This window comes from Furipterus horrens, unplaced genomic scaffold (genome assembly GCF_987537825.1).
Source record: "Furipterus horrens unplaced genomic scaffold, mFurHor1.1.pri manual_scaffold_1, whole genome shotgun sequence".
NCBI classification, from domain to species: Eukaryota; Metazoa; Chordata; class Mammalia; order Chiroptera; family Furipteridae; genus Furipterus; species Furipterus horrens.
The window spans coordinates 153982156-153997441 of NW_028327171.1; the positions used below are offsets into that span (position 1 = coordinate 153982156).

Genomic DNA, 15286 nt, shown 5'->3' on the forward strand with positions numbered 1-15286 from the left:
ATTTAAATACTTGATCTCCCTTTTAAAAACTTTCTTTTATTATTCAGAATTTAATATTTTCTATGTGCCTTAAGGTCATCACTATAACTTCAAAATTACATGATTATGTATCAGTTTTCATCACTTTTCTGTCTTCTCCCTTGCTGGCTGACATTTCTGGCCGCAGATGCTCCCAGTAGCTTCTCCTATGCCACTTTTTGGGTTGTTTCTTCTTTTGTGAGTGCAAAATTAAGTAATCATGTTTATTGAAAATGTATGACATATGAAAAGTAAATTTGGTTTGGAGTGAATCTACAAAGACTAAGGTACATTAATATTTTGGGGGACTCCGAGATAGCAATTGTGGACTCCTTTTATGGGAAAACAGTTCAGAGGAGGACTGATTTCCATTGGCTATGGAATCCATGTTGAATATAATAGACGATTCCACATAAACTACAGGGTTCATGTGAAATTTCACACAGCTTCAAGTTTCAGTGATAGGTCACTGGGAATCAGACATGAGAGGAGAGTTTAGAGAGCCTTTCTGTGTCTCCTTTCTCATAAAAAGGAAAAGGTATTCCACTCAGGCACCTCAGTCTTATGTCCCATTGTCTTCCCTACACACTCAACACAGAGATGAGTATTTAATAAGAAGAATTTTTTCAGAAATTATGAATAGCATCATGGCCCATTAACTGAAAAGCGTATCAGGAGCTGTTCACCTGCTCATGAATACTAAGAGATGGTTGGCCAAGGGGTCATCAAAGTGGACATCACCCTGCTGACTTTCCCCAAAATGTGCATCCTCCTTTTAGATTCCAAAGGATGTGCCTTTCTCTTTCTCACCTATAGCTCTCTTCCTTGTGGCTTACAGCCTCTGGATCAGAGTTGGAGTAAAGCCTTGTGGCTACTTACATCTTTAACTAATACAGAATCAGCTAACAGTAACAAAAATCTCGTTCTAGAAACAGAAAAGCCCATGGGAACCTTTAGTGGGCAGCTGGGCCGTGATGTTCCTGTTGCACCAGTCCCCTTGGCAGCACTCCACGGCTTGGCCAGGGGACGGCGGGGTCTTACAAGTCATCTTCCCCTGCTCGTACACCTGGAAGCAGCCTTTCTGGTAGACGTGGAAGCCGTCATTGATGCTCAGTGACGAAAAGCACTGCTGGCCTTCACAGTGGTCCTCGTTCCCACAGGAAAGGCCTTCACACACACACATATACAGTTTGGGGTTGACCTTGGGCTTCTCGTCTGCAGAAGGATAGAGAGGGAAAACAAACAAACAAACAAAAACAACTCACTGTATGGATTTTACACCCACTGGGGGATAATACAATTTCTCCAAGACCATTACAAACACATGAACCATACAGAAAGTCAGGCTAAGCATCACCATCCATTTGCCATGATGCCCACATTCTGTTAGCCTGTATCTCTAACTTGACCAACTATCAAATAATAATCAGGTCTCAATATATGAATGCATCTAGATCCTTCTAGGCAAAAATATGGTTATCATTTGTTCATAGGCCTCTGAAAATGAACTTCTCCCACTGTGGTTTTCATGTTATCTTTGGTCTGATAGGCTCTCGTCTCCCAACTCTTGCATCAAAAATTAAATGTTTTACTGACAAATAATGCTCATCATCTCTTTTATTTTATGGGAAAAACAAAAGAATGGTTACTAAGTATATGGCAGCTGTTAACACCAGTTCCTGCCAGCTCCATACAAATCTCCACTAACCAATTAATACAATGTTAATGTTCCTGCCATTATCTTCTGCTTCAGAAATATACCAGTATAAAAAGTTTATAAGTCTATAATTACAAATCCGTATTATCAACATTTTAAGATAGATGCCTAGACTAATTTTCAATGGTAGTAATACTGAAGTCTTTACATTAATTACAGTTCATAGCTGCTTACCTATTTTCAACAGACAGAAAAAACGTTTGGCACCAGTTATTGAGGATGAGGGCACAAGAAAACAAAGGGAACAGAACTATGTTTGAACAATAAAGTTAGAGATGGGATCCAGGGAACAGCCCATAGCTGGTGGGTCCCAGACACAATGGAAAGCCGCAGAAATGTATCGTCAGTGAAGCACATCTAAGCAGACCGCCTAACTGCCTCTTTCTGAAAACACAGTTTCGTTTTTCAGATCACTCGCTCTTTTCCCTTTCCTTTTTAGAATGATTAGTTTAGACTTGCTGGTCCCAACAGTTACCACTAGTGGGGAAGGAAAGGGAAGACACAATACAAACAGCTAAGTCCCAGAAGCCACTGATTAGTTAACTGAGGCCACTTTCACCAAAGTACTGTTCATATAAGGAAATTCAGCTTTCAGACTCCCTGGGAAGGTCTGCGGCAGACAGTCTCGTCTGCCTTCTGATCCTGAACCCTCTGTCGCAGGTCTGTGAGGTAACTGCTTCTTTCTTAAAATAACAGGTTGGGTGGCTGTGCTGAAGAGACCTTAACTTAAGGTCTTTGAAAATGTCAAGTTCATTTACACAGATCTGTGTGGGTGCGTGCAGAGATGTGGGTTATCTCAAGAAGAAGAAAGCATTCTTAATCTTCCTTCTTCCCTCCTCATAGTGAAAATCGTTCACTGCCCACTGTAATGTGGGTGCCTCATCCCACAGAGCAAGTGCATGCAGACACACAGACACTGGCCTTCTATTTATAACCGACTTGCTAGTTCTTTTGAAAACCACAAGGGGCTCATCCAAAAGTAAAGACATGCTTGAAAGCAGAAAATCCAAAATAGCCGCTGACAGTATATGTATGTCACCAACTCACCCCCGAGAATCAAAAGCCCTCAAACATTTTTAATGAGCAAAACCTTTAATGAGCCAAGAGATAGTCTTTATTTTCCCTGCCTAGAGAAAGCCAAGAGAAATTCCAGCACCAATCTATTTCTATGAGGATGAGAAACATATATATCTGTTGACATAATCCAGCAAAAAGTTTACTCTTGCCAAAAGCGAGTTGAAAGATAATATTTCTAGGGAGTCTAGACACGCCTGTCACTCTTGAATGGCACAAAGCTGGCTGAGGGCTGCCAACTATGCTGCCCAACAGGTGATGATTCTTTGGAGGGAAATGGATGGGCAGAAGGGAGGGGGAAGAGTTAATGGTGTCATATTCATCTGTTTGTGATCTACAACAGGGAGTTAGAAAGACTATATTTTAAAACTATGCAATAATGTAATTTATGTAAATTCAAACATAAGCATCTATTCTAAAACCATAAATATTTTTTAAAGACCATATATACCCGAGGATATTTACCTAACACATTAAAGAGGTTGTGTCTGTCGATGCTAGGTTGGGGGTGGAGGAGTTCGTGTTGGGATGAAGGGATAAAAATAAAAATAAAATAGGAGATCAGCTGTTCATAGACTGATAATGGACTAAAGAGTACAAATTACTTAACTTGCCGCACCTATGGCCCACTAGGAACAACTATAAACAAGTATAGTTTGCCCTCTGTATCTGTGGATTCCACATCACGGATTCAACCAACTGCTGACAGAAAATAGTTGAAAACAAAGTTACATTGTTGATGATGTGTACATACTACGTAGTTAAGCCTACAATGATTGCATCTGTACTGAACATGTGCAGACTTTTTTCTTGTCATTATTCCCTAAACAATACAGTTTAACAACTATTCATAGCATTTACATTGTATTAGGTATTATAAGTAATCTAGAGGTGACAAAGTAAATGAGAGGATGTGCACAGGTCATATGCAATACTATGCCATTTTATATAATAGACTTGGGCATCCGCAGATTTGGAAGCGCCTGGAACCAATCTCCAGAGGCTACCAAGAGACAACTGTAACCCTAGACCATAGAAGGCTCACTCATCATTGATGCTATGGGAATTGATGGTCCAGAGGACCAAATAATTAATGACAGTTTTGTGATTCTAATTTAAAATGTCAAATTTAAAAAAGAAAAAATACAATAGGCCCTGGCTGGACAGTTCAGTTGGTTAGAGTGTCATCCCCACTATGCCAAGGTTGCAAGTTCAATCCCCAGTCAGCACACATACAAGAAGCAACCAAATTAGTGTTTCTCTCTCCCTCTCTCTCTAAAAATCAATTTTTAAAAAACCCAATAATAATAATTTTTCTAATGTGCCCTCAGAGTAAAGTCTACTATTAAAGTTCCAGCCCAAACTGAAATCTAGGTCCACAGATGCAAGAAGGGACACTGCTTTCCAAGGTCTATGATTCCCAGGGATGTGGGGACACTCCGACAGAGGTTTAGATAGTAGCCTAAAGAACTCTGTCCAGAATTGAACCGCCTCAAGTAAATACGGTCTTTGGTAAAATTCAACTCACTATACTCACAATGGAGTCATAAGTTAGGTCAAGGGGGTTCATTCACTTATCACACACTCTCCTTGAATGTTTATGTCCCTATAGTAGTTTAGTCCAAATGACCAAGGTTGACTACCTTCGGGTCGGTGATTCTTTTCAGTAAAATGTCAAAAAAACAGGGTTTTCAAATCCTCCTCTCCACAATCAAAAGAAAAAAAAAAAAAGAAAAGGAAGAAAGACAACCATTAATGATATGTAATAATTAACTCAATCTCTGATACAGAGGAGCCATAAATTCAGTCCAGCAGTTAGCTAACAGGAAAATACAAAACCTTCACCAACTTTTTCCTATTTTGCTTTCATCCTCCTAATTTGGATATTCCCACGTAATTAATTAGCTGAGCCCTTCGTATATCTATTTTGCATATACAGCCAAATATAAAGTCCCTAAATTCATATGAACATAAAAGTGACCACATGCACCCATGAGAATGCCTGCACACATGCATACACATTAGTTAAATGCCACTTTGGCAATTTTATCTGACAAAGTGGATTAGCCAAAGAGATGTCAAAAGGATTTTCTGAGCTAGGATTACTAATTCAACAAAGAAAGTTAAAAGCAAGGTAGTAGCATTTTCAGATCTTAATATCCATAATTCAGAGGAACACAGCAGGTCCCAAAATGCCCATGACTCACTGTTTTAGTCTTGTCAAAAGTTAGGAATAACCATAACATGTGTGGGCCTGTGATATTTTATTTGGGGCAGGATTGTGGTAGGAGGGGAGTGGGGGTGTGAGAATGATCACAAACCCCCTTTCAGGGCCCAAGGTAAGTTTCTGTGGCCCTCTAATCTTTCAGACTGTGATATGAATACAGTACACATCAAGGAAAAGCAAGGAATGGACCATCAATCACCTTCTCTGACTGATTTCCACCTATCCAATATGAAGTAGTTTATACTTCCCTATGCAAATAACCAGGAAGTGTCCCAGCAAAAGGCAGCAAGTCTACTCCACCTAATTGACAATCATTTAAATAATTCAGTAATTTAAATGTCAAACCAGAGGTATTCCCTCTCTGAGTAGCTCACCCACACTGTTTGTCCTCAGAGGAACCTCCCAGCATTACTCAGTGTTATGGCTGGCACGGTGTGCCCTTTGTATCACCGGGGCCCGTGTGAGCACACTCACAGCCTGGGTCTGGCTGGGAGCAGCGGGGAGTTCTCAGCGCCTCTTGGGAGAATCCAGTGCTGGTTCCCCAACCAGAGGCACAGGCGCGGAATCCAGGGATTCGCCACAGCAAAATCTTTTAAAATATATATTGTTTGGGTTCTGGGTAATACCTCCCGCTGTGGACACACCTATTCACATGGCCTGATCCTAGACTGGCAGAAGAGGCATAGCAAAGAGGGTCATGGACTTTTTAAGACTGTCCATAGTTTGGGATAATCTTATACTTCATAGTAAAAGCGTTCACACATATGTTTTAAATGGGACTTGAGCAATCCAGGCACAACAGGTTGGTTTATCCCCAACGTTCTCCCTCCCACCTGCCCAGTCATGTGCTCTGCAATACTTTAAAGCATTTAAACTGATACCATTAAATGGTGTACAAAACCCCATGTTTCCCACCAAAGTCTTTGACACAACAAACGAGAAAATGCTACAAGTAAACCAGCCTCTAACTGTGATCCCAGGGGTCAGCAGAAGGAACAGCCTGAATTTCTTATGGGCTCACCTCCAAGTAGCACGAAAAACCATGCAGTTATTAGACGACTGTTATAAAAGTCCAAGAGCTCAGAACTTTATAGGCTAAGAAAGGAACCCCAAACACCCCTGGACTCCTCCCAACAGTATAAACTATTCATTCATTCAAAATGACAGCTTCTAATTGGCTTTAGAGATGGGAGTCCGTCCATCGTCTCCTAATCCGAAAGCACAGTTTGGAACCTCTCCAGAATCTGAAAGCATTTGAGGTCTCTGGCATTAAACAAAGGCTTAAGGAAGGATTTTGCAATGCCAGCAAACCTGCTCCTCGGACAGAAACACAGGTCCATCCGGAATGCCTCATGAAGGGCACTTGATGGTCTGGCAAGCAGGCCAGCTATAGGCTCAGGACTAAAATACATTAAGTGCCTAAATACTCTGATGATAAAATACTCATTTAGGAAATCCAAAGTACATTTTTTACTGACCAAAGAAACTCGCACTTGGTAAAGTTGTAAAGCCAAGGAGAAAATGTGTCCTAGGAGTTGAGAGAGAATAGATGCAACTGAGTGAGACCACATACAATTTAAATAACAAGAAAAACAATGGTTTTAGGATTTCCAAGATTTTAAACTCAGGATGCCTCCACTCCAAATGTGTTCTTCCTCAAGGTTCCCAGGCTCAGCAAATGCCACCCCCATTCAGATGTACAAGCCCGATGCTCTCTGGTTTCCATCCCTCTCAAAATAGACACAGTCATTAATCTGGCCCACAAAAATCCTGGTTGATCTCATCTCTTGCCTCTTCAGCCTCCCCCCCAGATCCTCTGAGTTCTTGGAAGGCCTCTTCCTGCTTCAGGACCTCAGGTCCTTTAGGTGTGGAATTCCCTCCACCTGGAAAGCCTAGCTCCCTCCCTGTCAACACCCCCACTCACCTGCTGAGCACCTATCATCCCCCCAGATCTTACCTTATACGTTACTTCTCAGAGAAGCCTTTGTTCACACACCCAATGTCTATATGACTGGTGAACGTCTACACCTCTCCCCCCAGATCTTACCTTATACGTTACTTCTCAGAGAAGCCTTTGTTCACACACCCAATGTCTATATGACTGGTGAACGTCTACACCTCTCCTCCAGACGGTGGGTAGGGACTGAGCCTGACATGCTCACCGTTACATGCCCCCCAAATGCCTCAGTACTTGGCAGGAGTACCAGCCTGATGAATATTTGCTTCAGAATCGATTCGCTTTTCACAGAAAGAATTTAGAGGTGGGAAGAGACATGATGCTGGTTTTCAAAGCAGACTGAGCCTATCAAGTCTTGAAATGTCAGCAGAGATCTTAAGGCGAGGCTTAGTCACCGAGCCAGCATGTCTGTGCAAACCACTTCTTCCTAGAGGAGCTCACCACAGTGGCGCATCTGTTCACCTACTCGGGCTTACAAGGGTGGAAAGTCAGTCCTTTTTGTGGGGTGGTAGGGTTTTTGTCTGCTTGTTTGTTTGCTAGAAGAAAGACATAAAACATATAGAGTTCCTAAAACAGGGAATTAATGTGTGATAGCACAGTAGAGCTATTAGGAGTGACCCTTCCTTGGATAGTTGATTTAAAGACTTTTAGCTGCTACGATCAAAACACAGTAAGTGTCTGACTCCAGTCAGTTTAGACGGATCACGTAGGGCTTGCCTGCTCAGTGGTGAAAAAGATGCCCCTGGTCTTGACTGCCATTTTTCTCCTATCAGTGAAAATAATGGCGTTTTCAGCAGGGAGTGTGGAAGAGTGAATTACATCATTTTCCCCTTCTTGCTTTGCTGAAGGTGATAAGGATTCCGAAGTCATACTGCATTTGAACTGCTAAAGCTGAGAGAAAAAAAAAAAGCGCCATCTGTTTATTTTGTGTCTGGGCTGACTCCTTGTCTATGAAATAATCCCTGTAAATTAAGCCTATGGCAGCAGCCACACCTTCCCTTTCGAAGCCAAAAACTCAGTCTGTGTTTAAGTGACTAACAAGTTAAAGAACATTATGGGGTATTGACCTAGGACAATATCATTCTGTCTTTTCTGTGCTTTTTATGATTCCCTGAATACAGCAAATACTTGCCTTTAACATATGTGCCATGTCTGGGAAGCAACTCCGTAATATGAAGAAAATAATGACCCTTTTCTTCATTTTGCCTTCAAACTTCTTGAATCTCTACTTCAGAGAAGCAAACTACTTATTATAAGGCCTAATGGAAATTACCTATTGAGGAATTCTTTTAAAGACTGGAAAACACCCCCACCCCACCCCACACACTGGCAATGCCCGTGTCAAAGTAACAGTGTGCCACAGTCTAAAGGAAGAGGTGGGGAAAGACCCGGCAGACTATACACATTTCAGATAAGTCATTCCTTGTTCGGATTCAGGAGGGAGCCAGTGATATGGTACCCTCTATAGACTGTCGCTGGCTAAGTCTGTTCACAGGGTGGGAAGAAGCGTTCCTGACTCTGGTTGCTTCCTGACCCAGGGGCGAACTGGGGGTGCCTGTGAGGCTGCTCTGGTGAAGGCTTCCTGCCCAGTCTCTAGAGGGAAAATTTTGGTTTTAAAGGAAACCTTACACAAGGGCTCTAGATAGGAACGGGCAGTGGAGAAGGAACTTGGGGCAACTCCAGCGCCCAGCTCCCACCTCTTATTTCCTCTCCCATGCCCTTCCCTAGACACTTTTCTCTGGGACTCAGGGAATGGGCCTCCAAAGTTGACATTCTTTGCTCTGCTTACCATTTGCAAGTTGCCACCACACCCTTTGAGGAAGCTTTCAAACCACAGAGATAAACCCTTCAAAAGATGGGCAAGGCTCCAATTTGTTGAACAACTGTCTTACAATACCAGCCTCCAGGCATTGTGGCACCCAAAAACTAAAGATGAAAATTTCCAGAATTAGTTAAATTTCTCTTCCCTGGCTCCCTACCCTACCCCACTCTAGAAAAAGCACAGAGGAAACAGTGTATTTTCTAGACAATTTTCTTTCTTGCCCAGATGAGGCAAAATAGAGTAAGATACTCAAAGTAAAAAATGGGCAGAGCCCAAGCCTCTGCTACTTCCCTGTTCCCTGATTTCCCAATTCATGTCCCACGGCCCCAGGAGAACTCCAGCAAAGGTTAATGAAGAAAGGAATCCCACACGTTACATCCCATGAATAAAAGCCTTGTGCCTCTGTATTCCAATCTTTATAACTTGATCTCTGCTGTGCATATCTTCTCTACCCTATCAGTCTAATTAATATGGTGCCCAGGAATTGATTAACTCTCAAATTTAATACCCTTAAGTCGGCTTATTAGTCGTAAACTTAAGATCCAAGCATTACCATGAGGGGGTTGAGTCTGGGTCATTTTGAGCTTATTCTTTTTATCCCTGAACCCACAGAAATTTTCCAGTTGCCTACACTCAAGGTAGAAACCGAAAGCATTTCTTCGTAGTGCTAGGAACCAGACTGGTTTTCAAACACACACTCCCTCCCCTGCAATCTCTGTGGCAGAGCACACCGTTTCCAGCTTCCACAATAATCTTGGGCCTTGGCTGAAGAAAGGCAGCTAAATCTGAGATGTGTCATGAGGCCAGTGGCTGGAGAACAAGAATATCTAAACACAAACCAAGGCAAGAGCAACAGGCCAGTGTTTCCGCAGATTCTCTTTGGCTCCTGTAGTTGCAGAGCCGTGACAGCCTAAAGATAACCCAAGTATCTACGAAGGGTCACTTTTAAATAGTAGCTTTAATACCACCAGTCATTTCAGAAGCATTTCCTTCCAGAGTCTGCTTCCATCTACACTGGCGTGCCATGCATGCCCAACAACGGCAACCCACTGAAGAGATGAAAGCCCAGAAGGAAATGGAAGGAGTCCGGAAGGGGATCAGACAGCTCCCAAAATACTGTGATTCTATTCTGTACCCAAATCTGGACCACTGAGAAAGAATAATCTAGCACAGAGATACCTTGTAGAAGTGATCGAATGACAATCACTGGGTATTAAAAAGCAGGTAGACAATTAAACAAATAGTTTAACTCAATGACTCCCCTTTCTAAATCAGAAGCAGCATAAAACGTGGATGGCTACCATCCAGGAGTGTTTTTAGGAAAGCCTTTCCGTCCAAGAGCAAACTCTATCTCTCAGTCTATTGGACCCCAGTTTGGCTGAGCAAGGAAAACTGTATGGAACCTTCATCACAACTGTACATATGTAGCCACTGTGGCCACCCACTAACCTCAAAAGTGCCAAACAGAACAGCTCCAAAGAGCCTGCTCCTTTTTTTCTTCCTTTTAAGCCAGGGCCAAAGTTCCCAAGATCTTCCTTAATATTAAAACCCACCCAGCCACTCACCTACCCCAAGTGAGTCCACACTGTCTTAAATGGCAGTCGGCCAGGGGCAGGTGTACAAGGGACAGGTGCTCAGTGGGCTATTTTCAGTTGCTATCAGATCAATCGGGAGCTGCACATGCTCAGTAGGCAGGCAAGTTTTGGTTGCATTTCAAACTGTGGGCAGCCAAGAGACATACACCTTTCACAGCTGCCAGGGCAACCAACTGCCCGGTGCTCCTCCCAAGACGGGAGCAATGAAAACACTGTAACCTGGCCAGCCAGCATGCCAGTGAGCAAGCTGTACCTCTCGTCTCACTGCCCGGGTTATTCTGAGCTGGGCTTATTGACACTCCATGGCAACACGGGAACAAAGGGCCAGCTACAGGGATTTAAATGTCTCACAAAAGTTGCTAGAAAAGTCAGCAGCTCAGACATCCGCTTTCATAATAAAAGTAGCAGTGGAATTATTACTAGAAGAGTGTTGCCTGACACTGCTGTTATTGTTTGTGAAGTACCTGTAACAAAGGACTGTTCTTTGAACTAAGATTTGTGGAGGGTTTTTGTTTCTTTTTGTGGTTTGCCACCATTAAGTTGGTAGTTGGGAGGCCTTTAAAAACACAGCATGTGGGCTTACCTGCCAGGGCACTGCAAGGGGACTGTGTTTTCTCATCCCTTTACTCTCATCTTGCCATGCCCTGGAATCCACTTCCCCCAACAGCTCTTCGGAAACACACAAACTGCCCTACTTAATCTTTCAAGATCTCTCTCTGCCCTCGGGCACAGGGCCCTGCCCACCTAGGAGGACCTCAGCTCTGCCTTCTACGGACAGCTCTGGCCCTGCTGGACTGACAGCCTGGCGGCTCCTCCCTCACCCCACTTCTCTGGGCCCAGCCCTCCCCTGCCTAACAAGTCCTTCTCAGTCCTTCCTCCATCCCTCTGGGCTGATGTCCCCAACTCCACCCCACCGTGATATGAAGGCCCTTCCCGTCAGCACTCCTAGTGCTGTGCTGTGACCTTTGCCATAGCCAGCTGAACTGTGACTCCTTGTCAGCAGGAACCACTTCTAGTTATGTTGATGTCACCAGTGCCAGACAGGGTACTCATGCTAATTTATCAATTAAAAGAATGTATGACTGTCTTAAGAAATAACAAGTGTTGGAAAGGTTGTAAAGAAAAAGGAACTTTCCTGCACTGCTGGTGGGAATGGAAATTGGTACAACCACTACAGGAAGCAGTATGGAAGTTCCTCAAAAAATTAAGAATACAACTACTATATGACCCAGCAATGCCCCTCTGGGTATGTACCAGAAAAATGTAAAAACACTCACAAAGATATATGCATGCCTATATTCACTGCAGCATCATCCATGGTGGCCAAGATGTGGAAACAACCACAGAATCCTTCGCTAGATGCCTGGATAAAGAAGATGTGGTACATCTATATTATGGAACACTGCTCAGCCATAAGAAAAGATGAAATACTGCCATTTGTGACACCATGGATAGATCTTGAGAATATCATGCTAAGCAAAGTAAGTCAGGTGGAAAACGTCAACAACCATATCATTTTACTCATATGTGGGATATAAAACAGAAAGCAACAAATAAGCAAGACAAACACACAAGCAAAAACTCAGACACAGACAACAGTATAGTGGTTACCAGAGGGAAGGAGGTAGAAGAGGGTAACGGGGGTCAAATATATGGTAACAAAAGGAGACTTGACTTTGGGTGGAGGGCACTCAATGCAATATACAGATGATGTATTATAGAATTGTACACTTGAAAACTATATAATCTTATTAAACAATGTCACCACAAATTTAGTAAAATTTAAAAAATGAAAGAACATAAGATTGTCTTATAACTGATTCTCTTCCTCCAAACTCAGAATAAATGCTTTGAAAGGATGTGCTCTATGATTTCCTCAGCCTAAATCAGTCTCCCTGTCTCTTATATTATCTTTTTTATGTTACAATAATAATTATTTATTCATTTGTTTTTCAAATATTTATTGAGCACCAGCTACATGCCAGGCACTGTCTTAGATGTTGGGTATGAAACAATGGACACCACAAGGTTCCGGCCTCTCATTTGTGAGTACTTCCCGTGGCTCCTCACAACTACCCTGTTACTGCCATTGTAGTAACAGTCCTTGAGAGGTCAAGTGCACGTTGAGAGTCACAGTAAAGACGAAGACAACAGATCGTGTGTTTGAGTTTGTTTCTCCTAAAAAAGGCCTGATTCCTTCTGCATGATCAAGAGCCTTCCCTTCCAAAGACACCCTGACAAGCAACACCATTTAACTAGCAAAAATTACCCTAACCCTTTACTAAGCTGACATTATAAAGCATATGAACTAGGACATGAGATGAAAAATAAAGGGAAGCTACCTGGCATTCATGGCATTCTTCACCAAAGAAGTCACATTCTAAACTGGACTATGGGTATTTTTCCCTATCCTTTAATTTATAACGTTCCTGAATAAATCTGATTTTTTTTTTCATTCAAACTGACTTGGTGTAGGTACCATATTCAGAAAGGAAAACTGCAGCAAAAAATATAAATAGATGAATTTCACCACCCCCTTTCCAAGGGGAATTTCTCATTCTTCCTCCTATCCCTTCTCTCCTTCCCACATCCCCCAAATATACACATCCTAGGAAAGGCCATGCTCTGCTCTAACCCATAACAAAGAATTAGATGTAGCATTACCATGGATCTGGGAAATACCGTGGTCTGCGGAGCTCAGATTCAGCTGATTAGATTCAAGCAGCAGCTGCTCCAGTGTTATGACCACGGCTGAGAAGGCACAAATGTAAACTTCCCTCTTCCTGTCAAATCACTAACTTGGAGAGAGAGGATGGTCAGGCTACATGAAGTTATGAAAAAATAGAAGCTTCTAGGCCAGCTTACTTGGAAAATACACAGGTCAGTTGTCAGAGCTTTCAGCTGAGGGCAGCTGGGACTTCTGGGCAAGGAGCTCTTGGGAGAAGACTGGAGTGATCTTTTTTAAACTATAGATGATGACCCATTTGTGGGTAGGGAAATCAATCTAGTGGCTCAAGACAAGATTTCTTCCTTCTTTTTAAATGAAATAAAATGAATAGAATTAAAGCAAGGAGAAAGAAGAGAGTACATTAAACAAAGTTTAATGAAAGTTTTGTTTCACATGTGTGCAGGTCCTACCCTAAGATGTTTCTATATGTAGATGTGCTGGATCTAACTCTAAAATGTGTCTTACTGTGAGTCACAGTGAAAAGTCTGAGAGCCAGCCTGCCCTGTGTCTTACACTATTTTGGAACTGACATGAAATCTGAGTAATTATGACTATTTCATATAATCATAATCTATGGAAGTTTGCCTAAGGTCATAATGTGCTGCAGAGGAAAGTTTTGGAAGACAGTTAGCAGTGTTTTGAAAGTTACAAATTAATTTGTAAATATCTTTTGCTTTCCTTGCTATTTATTTCTTTTCAAGAGTTAAAATTGCTTAAAGTTATTGGACCCAATTTGTGTGTGTGTGTGTATGTGTGTGTGTGTGTGTGTGTGTGTGTGTGTGAGAGAGAGAGAGAGAGAGAGAAGTAGGTTTCCCCATATCAAAAAACAATTCTCAAACACCAGCAAAGTGTCTGAGAATTCATCTCAATTCTGACTCTACTGACCCCAGAGAAAGAATGAGATTCCACAGGTAAAGGGCTCAGTCCCACAAGACCACCTTCCATTTCAGATGCCAATCTCAAACCCAGGTTGTTTCCTGTGCTTCTGACCAAGTGGTTATAAATCAGAGATTCCCACAATCGCCTCCTTGGGTTCAATTTATTTGCTAAGAATAGCTCACAGATCTCAGGAAAACCCATTTACTCACTAGATTACTGATTTATTACAAAGGATATTAAAAAAATATGAATCAACAGCCAGGTGAAAATGTACATAGGGCAAGGTCCCCAATGAAGACGATTCCATCCTCCTGGAATCTAGGGCCCACTACGGTGGCATGGCACACAGAACCGTTCTAGTTCCCCAACACAGAAAGTCTCCAAAAAGGGACCAACGAACTGTCTTTTCTGGGTTTTAATGCAGCTTCATTACATCATCATTGACTACTGGCAACAGATTCCACCTCAATTTCTCTTTTCCTTTCCAGGAAATCAGGGAGTGAGATAGGAAGTTCCAATACTCTAACCACATGGTTGGCTCCTACCCCTTAGGTGGGTGGGATCTAAAAGTTACCCAATTAACATAACAAGAAATGCCATCCTTGCTATCATCACTTAGGAAATTCCAAGGGGGTTGGGATCTGTATAGGAACACCAAATGTATCTGAGAAATACTTGTATATTCTGGTCATCTGAATGATCATTAATCACAATATCACAGTTGCATGTACGGCTCTCCTACAATCTGCTGCTTCACTAGATTTCCTATGCAGAGAAGACAGCACCCATCCTCTCGCTCTTGAGACCCAGCTTTATAAGAGAAAAGCTTAGAAGCTATTGCAGTGCCCACTCACTGTTGACCATAAATAAATCATTTAATGAGCTAGAGTCTTGGATATGTTTTCTCTTCTGTTCAATACTTGACTTTGATTGAATTTTTAGAGTCCTATCCAGACCGCACTGCTACTCCCTCTAATATAAATATACATTGAACATGAACATTTTCTAAGATCCACTGGGAAAAAAACTGGATGTGGCTTTAGTTTAACTACCCACAGAAGAAACAAACATTATCCAGGAAGGAAAGCTAAAGGAAGCTTTGTCACAGCTCACCATGCATCAGATAATATACCATCTTTCTATTAGATAAGAAAATGGGACTATAAAGAAGCAGTATCTTGCCCTGGCCCGTGTGGCTCAGTTGGTTGGAGCATCGTCCCATAACAGAGAGGGTGCGGGTTCGATTCCTGGTTATAGGGCAAGGTCCCA

The 15286-nt window shown here is 42.3% G+C and overlaps 1 protein-coding gene across 5 annotated transcripts in view; it reads right to left on the reverse strand.

Annotated features, from left to right (window-relative positions):
- ACVR1 (activin A receptor type 1) overlaps nucleotides 1–15286 on the reverse strand; it is a 125460-nt gene that overhangs the window by 32594 nt on the left and 77580 nt on the right. For 4 of the 5 annotated variants that reach the window (XM_090280091.1, XM_090280081.1, XM_090280100.1 and 1 more), the window contains one exon: nucleotides 970–1233. In XM_090280091.1, the coding sequence (XP_090136217.1) occupies nucleotides 970–1233 (264 nt within the window). Of the gene's footprint in view, nucleotides 1–969; nucleotides 1234–11687; nucleotides 11707–15286 lie in introns of those variants that run through there. The other variant, XM_090280117.1, reaches the window with a different exon arrangement.